This window comes from Archocentrus centrarchus, chromosome 24, assembly GCF_007364275.1.
Source record: "Archocentrus centrarchus isolate MPI-CPG fArcCen1 chromosome 24, fArcCen1, whole genome shotgun sequence".
In the NCBI taxonomy this organism is placed as follows: Eukaryota; Metazoa; Chordata; class Actinopteri; order Cichliformes; family Cichlidae; genus Archocentrus; species Archocentrus centrarchus.
The window spans coordinates 24542341-24555785 of record NC_044369.1 but is presented as its reverse complement, the minus strand read 5'-3'; the positions used below and the strand labels follow the sequence as shown (position 1 = coordinate 24555785).

General features: G+C 45.0%; 1 protein-coding gene across 1 annotated transcript; it reads right to left on the bottom strand.

Annotated features, from left to right (window-relative positions):
- Window positions 1-316: 316 nt before the first annotated feature.
- On the bottom strand, window positions 317-13076 carry calm1b (calmodulin 1b). Its single transcript, XM_030721315.1, has 6 exons — window positions 12946-13076; window positions 8215-8245; window positions 7322-7465; window positions 3152-3258; window positions 2147-2282; window positions 317-1394 (listed from the first exon to the last, which is right to left on the bottom strand). Exons 1-6 carry the CDS (start codon window positions 12946-12948, stop codon window positions 1366-1368), a joined length of 450 nt encoding a protein of 149 aa, XP_030577175.1. The 5' UTR covers window positions 12949-13076; the 3' UTR covers window positions 317-1365.
- Window positions 13077-13445: the final 369 nt, after the last annotated feature.

Below are 13445 nucleotides of genomic sequence, written 5' to 3'. Positions count from 1 at the left end.
CACGGCTGAGCGCGAGAGCAAACACATCCTGCTGCTTCTCCCTCCCCTGCGAGCACTCGCGCTCTCCACAAACCTCACCGCCATGTAATGGAGCACAGCATCTCTCTCACACACACACACACACACACACACACACACACACACACCACCGGTCCTTCTCAACACCACCCAAAGACACGGCACATGTAGAGGAGGATGAGTATAATCATTTATTGTTGACACATTTGTCTAGTCGGTAAACAACATACAGACTCGTTATGCTGTCTTTATCGATCATTTTCACAATCAGGCATAAGAAAAATGACATAAGACATGATAAAGTTCATGGTCTTTTATTTGAAAAAAAAATAAAGACTAGCATGTACAACTTGGAATGAATGTAAACTGAACTCAGATGAACAGTTGCAAAGACCGGTGTGCTGACACTCCTAACAGCGTGCGCTGCGAACACAGTACACCCCTCACTATGCTCATGTCTGAGTCGAGAAACAGAAGAAAAGTGAAGGCCAGTGATTCTCTCTTGCAAGAAAAGAGGACAGACACTCCATCTCAGCGAGAAAATAAAAATAAAGAAAAAAATTAGAAAGCTCACCGTAAGACTCTTTAAGTCCCCCCCTCCTTTCAAAGGGCAGGACGCACAACTACTAAGATGGCCGTCCAAATAACATAACAAAAACAAAAGAACATGCCAAACATTTGAAAATGTTTTTTGTACATTTTTTTTTTCTCTTTTTATCTAGCATACAGTAAGTCCCATTCCACTTTAACGCTTGAGTTAGAACCTGTTATACTCTCTCATCTTAACAGTTCCTCTCCAAATACAAAAAAACTGTACCAAACCAACAAGAGGACAGCTTATAGTGGAATCAGCACGCTCTGGTAGCCCGGAGGAGGGGTGGAGGTGAGGGGAAGGGGGGAGGGAGGGGGGGTCAGAGGGTAGGTTAGTGCTCCGGTCTCAAGCTGCATGCATGAAGAACAGAAAACAGAGAGAAAGAAGAGATGGCCAGCCCAGACATTTACCACTAGCAAATGGAACTGGAAGGAGTTCACCAAATGCTTTTGCTTTCGTCTGAAGGTAGTAGTTACAGGGTTTGTTGTTATTATTTTTACTTGTTAAGTACTGATGCTAAACTGATCTCCGGGGGGGAGGGGACAGGATCACTAACCATTTTCATGCAGATATTTTTTGTATGTTTTTATATTTTTCCTGTGTGGACAGAAGGATATTTTATTTCAACATTCAATTATTTTCTATACAGAAACAGTATGAATAAATGAACATTTTTTTTTTCCAAGAGGTAAGTAAAACATTTTTGATTTTTTTTTTTTTTCTTCTAAGAGGGGGCAGGATGGGGCAGGCAAGCTTCACTTTGCAGTCATCATCTGTACAAACTCTGCAAAGAGAGAGAGAGAGAGAGGACAAAAAACAATGAGGACAGTGGGTGTAAGGCTTCGGCGCAGCCTGTTGCCGGTAAGAGCAGTCACCTGCTAAATTGTTCAATGCTTTATTAATTTTTTAATCAACTCGAGCAGGTTCAGAACACACATACTAATTAGTGTCCCCTTTCCAAACAGCTTCCATGTTCATCTCATTAAACCCATTTGATTAAAATGCTCCTGCGCTGTGCTTACAGCTGTGGAGAAATGTGATGGAGATGCGCACGTGCACACGCAAACGGAGAAAAATTAATAAATAAAAAGAGGCTTTCGTGTCCATAGAGTGCATATTCACCCTGTGCTACAATGAGATTGTAGAAGTAGGGCACTTTGCAGCCAAGACTTATGGACTGTTCATAATATATCAACAGCCTTCTAGAAAATGAGCGCAGTCTCTCGTGTAATGTGCCAAGGGACCAACAGTGGGAGGAAGAGAGGACGAGGGAGAAAGAGTGAAAAGGCTCCTGGCACACTGATGATAATTCAGAAGGATGGCGTTCTCCTATCTCTGTTTCAGCAGGCTCCATCTATACCCCCCATCTAATAACTAATATAATGTGTGGCTGGCTTGTCTTGCAGTCGCCCTCAGAGAAATACAGTTTGGCAAATGAAGCGCTCTGTTCTCCCTGTTTAATAAAAGCTCACACCCTGGCCTAGAAACTAAAGCTATTTGTGTAGCATGACATTTTATTATGCACTCATCTTTTACCTTCGTAGTTGACCTGTCCGTCTCCGTCGATGTCTGCTTCTCTGATCATCTCGTCCACCTCCTCGTCCGTTAGCTTCTCTCCCAGGTTCGTCATGACGTGACGAAGCTCTGCGGCGCTAATGTAGCCATTTCCATCCTGAAAACGCAGCATGGAAACAAACGTGTCAAATGTTAAAACAAATACCCCCACAGGCTGACAACTGCTGAGGCAAAAAAAAAGCTGAGTAATGAGAAGGCATGGCAGTAGGTGTTGCGTAAGCAGGAAGTAAAAGAACAGATGACTTTTCTTTACATCAGGTTAAACTTAAAGTGGATCTAATCCTTTCATATAGCCTGTATAATAGGCTACTGTTACAACGGGGGATGCTCATATTCTGTTCTTGGATCTTCATGTCATAGAAACAGGAGATCCAAAAAAGGTCATCTCAGGCACACAGCTCTGGCTGTGAGTAAAGATGTTTGACTCACCTGTTATTCAAACCTTCTGTTTAGGGGGGACAGCCAATCAGAAGAAAGCTGACTTAAAGGAAGCTTGTTTCAGGATGAACTGAGGGGCTTCATGATGGCCCAGAATAAGATAAGTAAGGATTATTTTTAAGTGTGAATTGTGTAAAACATCTCTAGTAGAGTCCAAAATAAATAAAAAATAAATAAATACTGAGATGGAAATTAACATAATAGCTCTCCTTTAATTTAACATTAACTTGGCCTGCCTGGTGTCACTAAATTTACATTATCAGGCAACCTGATAACCAAGTGGTTAGGGCACATAGCCCAAATGCCCTGAACAGGGAGTTCAGTTCCTGCATGGTCAAACCATTTCCTGCATTTCTTTCCCCTCCAAAAAACAATCTTAAAACAGACAAAGGAAATCAATGAGTCATCCCCGCTGTGATTCATCAGGCTTATTTAATGACCCCTTGACCTCATGTTCCACCTAAACTAAAACTTCAGCTTTCACGCTGTCCTATAATTCCCTAATGATGCTCTTAAAAGCTTATTTACCTTGTCGAATACCCGGAAAGCCTCGCGGATCTCCTCCTCGCTGTCTGTGTCCTTCATTTTTCTGGCCATCATGGTCAGGAACTCTGGGAAGTCAATGGTTCCATTACCTGGAATGGGTGATCAATGAGGCACATTTAATCAGCAAAAACTGCAATTACTTAAAAGCAAACTCTGATAAGTAGACATAATACAACCCAGCATTTAGCTGATGAAAAGCACCCGGATGAAAATACTCATTTAGTGCTCGAGTCCTCTCTTTTCTGCTGCTGTGTCTCACAGTGGTTTTTACGTTACCGTGTAGGCTACATCTTCTCTTCAAAGGCCTTCCTGACACTGACAGTGAAGCTTGAGGCTGAACCTCTCAAAAATAATTTATCGTACACCATTTCTTGCTGTGCTAAACACATCTACTGAAGGCTGGGAGGTGGTGGAGGAGGAGGGGTATGCATGTGTGTGTGAGTGACTGTGTGTATGTATGTGTTTCCTTTTCTTCCTTAGGGAAGCCCTAAGAAAGCGTCGCGTGTGTTATAAGCAACCCAGCAGGATTGCAGTGGGGGGGAACCCATGGCCAGTCATCCATAATGCAGACATTTAGTGTACCCCGCAGCTTCTCATGAATCAAAGGCTCATCTCTTGTGGTGCCACAGTCAGAAACTGAGGCTGGAGGGAGCGGGGACAAGAAGAGGGGTGAAGTGGACTTGAGTCTGGATGCACCTCTTATCCATCCTTGCTATTCCTATTCCCTGCAAAATATTTGGTATAGTGTTTGCCTGTCCAAGAGTGCAAGATCTGGCACAGATGAATCAGCGATGGCGTTCCGGGTGGTGCTAATGGCAGCTGCTATTAGTGGCACAACCATGTGTGCAGATGGATCAATATCCATGTAGGTGTTGTCAAGACAGGATTACCAAGGGATCAGACATTCCTGACAGTGAAAGGCTCTATGAGGAACTTAGTGGCTCACAAACTGGGAGGCTGGGAAAGCTGGCGATGAATGTAGCAGAGAGCTTTCCCCTTTTGTAGATCTGGAGATTTTGTAGCAATGCGGGGAAATGTATTTTAATTAACAAGTAACAAAAAAAAAAATACCCAGAAATTTGTGAGAGAATTGAAATGAAGGTCAGGCACACCAAGGGCAAAGTAACCCATTGGGATTAGCCCTGGGGTGGGATTGTGGACAGATTAACCAATGACAGAGCACGCCTTAGAGGGAGAGCTAAAGAGTGAACAAGAGGATGGACGCATGTGTAGCAAAAAAGGAATGTAGTAACGTGATGGGGCAGATGGCGATCTCATGGCCCACGGCAGCAATCTAAGGACCTGTTATCTAACACAGAGACATCGAGCAGCACCGAGGGAAAAACACATGCTGCCACTGGGGGGGTTGGTGGGAGAAAAGGGATTTTTTCGTGTGTGTGCGTGTGTGTGTGTGTGTGAGGGGGGGCTTCAACTATCTGTGGCAGGAAAACCACAATCTGGGAGGAAAAATAACAAGAGGCAAGGTAGCCCTTGAGCGATATGTGCACAGCTGCACCTCAGGCCAGCTGCAGCGGTATAGGAGGAAGAAGGATAGAAGCAGAGGGATAAAGATAGGGAGGAAGGCAGATGGGAAGAGAAAGAGAAAAGGGTGGGAGGGATAAAGAGAGAGAGAGAGAAAAGAGAGGGAGGGAGTGAGTGGGTGGTAGAGAGGGAGCTGGAGATGAGGGAGATGTGAAGAGGAGAGAATATAAGGAGTGAACCGAGTGGGAGATGGTGCGATTACACATAAGAGGTGCTGACGCAAACTATAGAAGGCTGAGGCATCTCGGCACTCGTGTGTGTGTGGTCATTGTATTTTCCTGCATCATAAAGCCAACTTCCCATCCTTGAGCTGGGAAGAAAGGGTAGGATTGTGTAATAACGATGAGTGATGCGCTGGAGCCAAAGCTAGTATTTTTGTCGTATGGTTATTTAATTCATAATTTCACTTTTTTCTTTTTATCCTATCTTACACATGATGTGATCTTTTAGGCTGAGGAGCTCCAGGGTCTTTTAAAGCATGTGCGGTTACACGTTTATCCACAACTGTGTGGTGGTGAATTAAAAAGCAGGATTTCTATCTGATACTTTAGCTAGACACAGCACTCCATACAGTGCTGTGTCTAGCTAAAGCCTTCCATCCTCTCTCCATTTGTTGTAATTCTTTACCCCAGCCTCCTTGTTTGGTAAATAAAGCTGATTTTCAATGGGCCAGCTGACATCCCATGGCTGCTGATGTGGGTACTGGATGTGCAAAGCGCAGAGAGGCCTTATGTAACCACTTTTATTTTCCATTACTAGCTTCATTGCTGTCTGACCTAGATTGCATCAGCCAAGGGAGGCAGAGGCAGAACAAGGGGATGTTAGTGATGGTGTGTGTGTGTGTGTGTGTGTGTGTGCTTGCTCTTGGGTGTAACAGAAGGGGAGGGCACTGAGGATGGTGGGAGGACGTTTCAATAAAGGGGCAGCCAAGCTGTGATGCAATTGATTTCTCCTGATCAATGTGCTCCCATTTGTGAAATCCTATAAGCTGACAGAGGAGCACTGAGGTAAAGGCCCCACTGACAGCTAACATCCTGTACTGCTCAAGGACAGCCAACTCTGAGCTACTAGCCAACAACTTGGATTCCTGTCCTCTAACTCAATTTGTTGTCTCACTATGTCAAGTTTCAACTAGTACCTACTCGGCTCGGCTGAACTCGACTACTTGATTTTGTTCATTTCCATTACAACTGAGTGCTGCCTCAGCAAGGCGGCCTGAAAGTCCCGTGGCATCATTTGTATGCAACATAAATGGTCGCTCCGTGTAGCTTCCTCTGGATTCTGTCATCAGCCACCAAGCACAAAAACGTCTGTGTTGGTTAGTGTGTAGCCATTTCCCTCATTGCCTGGTTTAAAAAATGGTGGGTTTGAGCTCTCGTGACTCATCTAGTGACATCACTGCCTGGCAAATCAGTGGCGAGCAGTCTGTTGACATCACGTTTTCAGCTCTACTTCGCTCACTTGGAACACCGGCTGAGTAGATACTATAAAAGTCCGTGGTACCAGGTACTACCAGCTATTGGAAAATCCTAAAAACCGAGTCGAGTTGAGCTGAGCAGGTAATAGTGGAGAAGTGGCATATGTCTCTTTCACACTGCAGTGGACAGACAGATGTAAAGGAGAAGCTGTGTGAAAGAATTATGTCATCTGACGACGGATCAGCACAGACCTGTAACGCCGAGTCTTCGGCACACAGCCCCGTTCTATTCACCATGCACATCCGTATCCCTTACACTGACAACTGTGCTGAGCTGAACACACAGTGACTAAACTGCTGACACAGAGAGGATACGTCATCTGAAGATAAAGCTGGCAGGACAGTTGGCTTGGACAGTTGGTTGACAGTTGGCAGAAAAGGGAGGGAGGTGGGCAACAGCGCCGCTGATTTGTTTTGGGATGGGGCTGTAATGGATGCTCGAACTAACCCCTCAACCATTTGTAACAGAGGATTTATCGCTAAAGTCACACAACGAAATGTTAACTAGAAATTAAAGTCACGCCCACCCCACTCAAATCTGAGTTGATGATGATGGGGCAGTCCTTTGTATTTAGGAAAATGAGTAGCAGTTATGTAATTTTTTTACTGTTTTTTTTTGTTAAGAATGACAGTTGCGGGTCATTTTGTTGATTAAAAGTGGGGGCGTTAGAGGAAAGGATCATATTAACCCAAATATTCATGTCCACCTCCCTGGTTCAGAACATACATTTATGTTCAGGCATAAGCCTGAGGTAGGCTCTCAGTGTTATTTTTGTAGCCTGAACAACGTTCCACTGATAAGATCCAAATCTGTCCCCAATTTCAGTCCGCTGTTCTGTTTTTGGGTTTAGAAGACATTACAGTTCAATTGTCTATTAATTATTAATTGTCTGTTTTATTTCAGTCTATTTAGAGTGAAACAGGATGATGCTTGATAATTTAAAACCCCAAACTCCACATTATTCTCTTTAAAAGTCCTGATAATCAGGGACAAAAAATAAATGAACATACCAACACTCCTTATTTAGCACCTAGACATATACTGAACTAATAAATAATAATTGTAATGAGTAACTTTACCATAGTTGTGTCACTTTAATGCTAAGAGGTAAATGAAGCAGGGGTATACTGACCGTCAGCATCCACCTCATTGATCATGTCCTGCAGTTCGGCCTCTGTGGGGTTCTGGCCCAGCGACCTCATGACGGTGCCGAGCTCTTTGGTGGTGATGGTGCCGTCACCATCCTTGTCAAATAAGGAGAAAGCCTCCTTGAACTCTGTGGGGGGGGGGGGGGGGGGGGGGGGGGGGGGGGGGGGTGGGGTTGGAGGTGAGAGCACCAGGTTAGATTGCTGTTGCTGTGCAGTTAGAGAAATAGGCTGTGCTGACACGCTGTGGTCGGGTCAATCGATTCTCAACAACAGGCTCTGTTAACTAAGTTTGGGCTCGTCTGTGACCTGCAAAACTGAGATAAGTGTGCCGAGTTGGAGAAAGTCACTGTGTGTGTGTGTTTGTGTGTGTGTTTTATCTTTTGAACGAACAGGCCTCTTAACTACAGGCCATAAACACCCATCCAGAGATTGAAAATATGCAATAGTGAGCATTAGCCTTGGGGGCTTAGTACAAGCTAATTAGCCACAGAGGGGTTTTCACTGAGAAGAAACTGCAGCTTCCAGTTTCTTCTCATCCTTTATTATTAAGAATATCAAGGTTTGATTGAAACTATTTGTAAGCTTGGCTTTAAAACTGTCTATCTGCTTCATGGGTTTCAGCCTTGACTTATGATCGCTCCAAATACTTCTTCCCCTTATGTCCTGTTCATTTTGAAATAATAATGATCTGCCAAGGGAGGGCGGGTGGCGAATCTTTCAATGTTCTTTCACTTGGTGTTCCCTATAAGTGATATGGAAACAGCCAGAAAGGCTAATGAAAGACATTCCTTACACAATTCTGGAAAGCTACAGGGTGGAACTGATGCACTAGTACAAAAAGAAGAGGGGAAGTAGGGAAAAACTGCTCTAGTCTTACCTGCAATCTGCTCCTCTGTTAGCTGGTCAGCCTGTGTGATTGGGAGGGAAGAAGAAGGGAAATTGTCACGAAGAAACAAGTCACTCAACAGGGCAAAGATTTTAAATCCCGAGCGTCGTTACATTCCTCATCATCCCCACCCATGCAACCACCACACAGCTAAACAATGGCCACAGTGTTCAGGGGTTGGATGGCCTCTGCTAGGAGCTCCTGCCAAAATGTACCCACGACAACACTCCAAATGAGTTCCTTCCATTTCTTATCAAAACGGTGTTTTGTTCTCTAAACACCACATCCATGTAATAGTTAAACGCCAATTATACGGCAGTATGCTTCACATTTTATTGCCGTAAAACCGAGGCTGAAAGTTAGTAATCAGGATTTGCTCACAATGATAGCAGAGGCTTATTATCGACGTGGTTTTTTAAAGGTTGTGTTTGTGAGACTGCCACAGAGCAAACACATAAAAAGCTCTTTATGAAGGTGATGTATGAAATGTAACTTCCAGCTGATGGGTGGCTCCCCAGGACTGTCACACTCTGTGTATAAAAGTAGGCTACACCATAGAAGTCTTCACAAGAAGGACTGCAGGGCAACAAGATACTGCAATAAATTTGATTAAGTGCTGTCACCAGACCAGGAGTCAAAGTTCAGGCGGGGTTGTTTCAGGACTTATCAGTGCCAGAGCGTTTTCCATAACCATAGTAACAGGAATAATGGCTTTGGTGGGTTGGCACGGCTTGGTTGCCCTCCCAGCCCTCTTGCCTGTATTAGCTGGGGCTGTCGTTAATGGCTGATAGTGACTCACACATGCTTTAAATGGCTTGAAACCGAGCATCCACCACCAGGCATTTCACATAGATGGATTAAGCTTGTTTGTAAAGAGAGCCACTGATTTCAAACAAACACCTTTAGCTGTACAAGTGTGAATACAAAGCTGCTGGTGCAAATAACTCCCACTGGTACGCTCCAATCACTGCCTTATAAAACATGAGTTTTTTTTTTATTAGTATTGTTAACAGAGTGCTCTGACATCATTGTGCTTGGCAGCAAGGCAAGAACACACACGGACAAACAAGGAAGAGAACACTAGGGCGCACACACACAGTCCCTTTTAATAGCATTCTTCCTCAACACCAATACTTTCCACCCCCATGTTTCCTGTGAATTAGTCAGAGTAGCTGGTTGTGCCTCAAAGCACATTCCTGCAGCCCATCAGTGTGTTTATGTGTTTGTGCATGTAATTTTACTTTGGATACAGGCAAGCACACCCTCCAAGTCATCCCTAAATGTCATAACTGCGGAGATTTGACCCATGGTTAGTCCATATTGGGAAGTGAGAGTATCTTATTTTGCAAATGAAGCCAGTAAATCGAATTTGCTGCATATATTTGCTCCGACTGGCTAAGATTAAGTAGATCAGTGCGCAACATGCTCCCAGTTGACCTTTAACTTTTCACAGACAAAAAAGCCTCTCCTCACGGCTTGAGCAGCAGCAGCAGTAAACCCGGGGTGGATCGATCAAGTCAGCGAGGGGTTCACAGAGAACTTCAGCGGTGCTCGTACAATTAGCCGACCTGATTCAATAACCTGCTCTGCACACAACAGCCATTCTTTTTCCTTTTCTTCTCTCTCCCTGTGCCCTCTTCCTGTCTCCATTTCCATCTGACAGAATAGGAAATGTCAAGAGACAAAAGCAGCCTCGCTGACGCCGACATGCCACTCAGCTTGACCGATATTCTCGGTCTCATCTGTGCATTTGATTTCTGGCTGCTGCTCCCGTCCTCTTTCCTTCTCATCCCTCACGCTTTTTTGGTTCCTTTTTATTTATTTATTTTTACCCCTGTGTTAATTTCTCACTCCTTTCTCTGTTGATGACTCTCCCTTCCAGTCGTCCTTTAGTCACCCTCTTTGTCATGCTGTGTTGCTTGTGTTGCTTGTGCTGTATCTTTCTGTTCCCCGCTGTCTCCCTAAGCGGACAGGGTGTGGGCTTTGGTGACTCAGTGCTATGGAACCTCTCCTGGCTTAGGCCCAAGCTGTTGGGGCCTTATGGTGCTGCTGCAGCACCACCAGGTTCACTACTGACCCATGTGTTCCTTTTTCTTCCTCTTCCTTTCCCTGGCACTTGTACCTCTGCCAATATTTCCTCCTTCAGACCTTTTCTCCTCTGCGTGTCCCTTTCTCTCTCTCTATATGTGGCATACTGTTTAGAGGAAACTCCCTGTGATTCACCATCCTTAGTGTCTTATGGACAGGCATGCTTGCTGCCAGGCTTCCAGTCTTAATAACGGCTTGTTTGGGGATGGGGTGTGCTCTGCTGGCAATAGTTCACTGGCACGAGTGGGTCAACCACTCCCACTGTTGCCCGGGCAGTCAGCCCTAGTTATGCACTCCAAACAGGACTGTGGGAGGCAGGAGACACCTCCCTGGGCCAGTGTAGAATATCTTTTAGCTCTCACTTGATGCCATATCAGCCTTGTACAAACATACTGCATCCGTCCATGTACACGCTTGGTTTAATTTGATAGGGGATGCAAAATGGTGCAAGAGTTTGCCAACAATGATCTTCTTCTTTAACAACCCTTTATCAATGTTTAATGTGCCTTTTTTTTCCCCTGCTGCTGCTCATCTGTCACTGAGGCGCCCAAACAATTCCTGAGCTAGCATCTCTGCATTCACCAAGTGAAAGGTGCAGAACCAGCTGTCACTATGACAGATGGGTGTGACACACACACACACACACTTTCATCCACCCTAACACAAGCACAAAGCACACATAAACAGAGTCCTGTTCTATAGTAGCACTGAGCACAGTACATTTAACACCTTTTCTCTTTGAGGCTGGACCAAAAAAAAAAAAAAAAAAAAAAACAGCGAGGTCTCCAGGCTGAGTTGTGTCTAGATGGGAGGAGGGAGCAAGGGAGGGAGGATGGTGTAAACAACACCAGGCTCCCAACACCCTGCAATGGGCCCGTCCAACATATGGCTGATGGTGGTAGGTGACCGGGTACTCCATTGTACTCCATCGCTGACAGACACCGGGAACACGGGACATGGCTGGGTGTTGTCGGCGAGCATATAAATTATTCACTGCAGCGGATAGGATATCATGTGAGTTACTAAACATGCCATCAGCAAGCAAGCGCGTAACAGGAACAGGATAGGGCCTTAGCGCAGCCCCACTACTTATTCGATACATCCACCTCAATGGGGGAGCCTGTTTCCACTTCAGTGGATGTATTGATGCAGACAAGGGGGCTTACACCCGCGGATTAAACTTTTCAGAGAGGCTGATCCACGGGAAGAACAATTCCACTTTATACTCCAATTACTGCATTGCGTTGCAACATGAAACTGCATCACAGCTCGTTACCATATACGGGATATTTGATTGCAGCAAAGGGGCCGGAGGAGGTCTACAGCTTCTTGACCTCCTTGAGCCATTAATGCGCTATCAAGCTTGATAATCAATGGATTAAGCTTGAAGGCCTCTTTTCCACATGCAGATCATTTCCACTTGTTAACTTCTCCTTATAGCCAGGAGAGAAGCTCTGTCTCCTCAGCTGGTTGCAGATGTCTGAGTGTGTGTGGCTTCAGAAACTGGTGAAATCTGTTAGTGTGCTATGGTGCTGATCAAGTCCCACAGAAAGAAAATACAGTGCAGCCTGGAACTTCATAATTCACAACATCTGGTCGGGGAAAAGTTTATGTTTTGCGGTGACCAGCGCCACAAAGAGCTTCTTGGACAACTCACACAGGCAGCGCATTTGCATAACATCGAAAAAATTTGCAAAGAGGCAACCAAATCAGCCGTCATAACACAAATAGATAACCTAGCCTACGATAAACCGCCAGTAAAGAGTGCAGTAAAGGCGGAATTGCGTCGGATACCGCTTGTTTACAGGTCGGGAGACATGTATAATGTAGCCGTAACCTTGCAATTACATAAATATGGCCAGTTTCCGTTGCGGAACACTGACGAGTGCCATCCATTCCCCCCCATAATGGCACGGCACGGCTCGACCAACGAGATGGTGCAACCTAGAAAAAAAAAGAGGGAGGGGGGACCAAACGCAGCCGGTTCGTTTCCCTTCTAATTAGAGCTGTTGCGTTCACATTGCGAAATAAACCGCGTTCATATGCTCAGACATGCCTCTCCTGGCTGGGGAAACAGCAGTTTTGGGCTCTGCTACGTTTCTCAGGACGTTAGGTGTGCTTCTCAGTACGGCGTGCTTCTCAGGCGGATTGTAAAATGTATCCGTGGCTTCACAATTACGCTGTAATAACCCAAAAATAGCTTGCTGGTTACACCGATACTGTTTAAACTAGTCCAAGAATGAATTCGATATGCAGCACGGAGCCGCGAAGCAGCTACTGGACCCGATTTAGCCGAATAGCCAATAATGCTGTATGAATTGCGCAGTTATGAAGCATATAGGAAACCATTTGAAAGTGGACGTTATTTCAGTCAGAAAGGCGCTAAAAACCAACAAAGAACAATACATAATAGTGTACTTCATATTACCCCATGCACTAGCTTAAAAAAAAATGCGCCTGGCGGGCGTTTTCCGCCTCCTCCGCGCATACCGGATAGCTCATAAAGAGGAATCAATGACTAAACAGTAAATACAGAAAATATACAGATACAGTAAGGCTGCGCTGGAAACTATCAGGCTTCCCCTACGTTTAAAACACATTTCACTCCTTCACAGAATGAATGACAATACGTACCATGTTGGATGGGTTGTGTGCTTGTTGGTCTGTGGAGGCAGACTAGGAGTGTAGCCGTTCCTTAGATGGAGTTCCACTGGCGGGCTAGGAGTGAGTGTATTGGCCGTGGTTAGAATGGGGATTGCCTTGTGTATCCCTCCGCCACACTAGCGCTGATCACTCACTTCCTTATTTTCAATTCAGGGCTGTTGCAGCAGCAGCAGCAGCAACAACAGCAGCAACAGCAGCAGCAACGCGGGCCTCCAGCAGTGGACACGTCAATCACTGGGGCCAAAACGCCTGCAGTACATACACAGTCATCCTTGCACTCATGTTTTAAACTACATGACTTCAGATGTGCAGACTTGCAGTTGTTTTACGTCTAATTCTACTTTTTTTTAAAGGGTGTTTTATGATGCAGATAAATACTGCTGCCTGTGTTACTGAAGTTCTCAGCTTACTAGTAAACATCATCTGGATGAATGTTATATCTAGGTATTACTTTGATTTTGTGTTTATCT

Excerpts from the sequence above, each read along its gene's own strand:
- calm1b (XM_030721315.1), bottom strand. Across the intron at positions 7,466-8,214 it reads AACAGAGGAGCAGATTGCAG|AGTTCAAGGAGGCTTTCTCC; the intron begins GTAAGACTAGAG and ends CCCCCCCCACAG. Across the intron at positions 3,259-7,321 it reads CAATGAGGTGGATGCTGACG|GTAATGGAACCATTGACTTC; the intron begins GTCAGTATACCC and ends CACCCATTCCAG.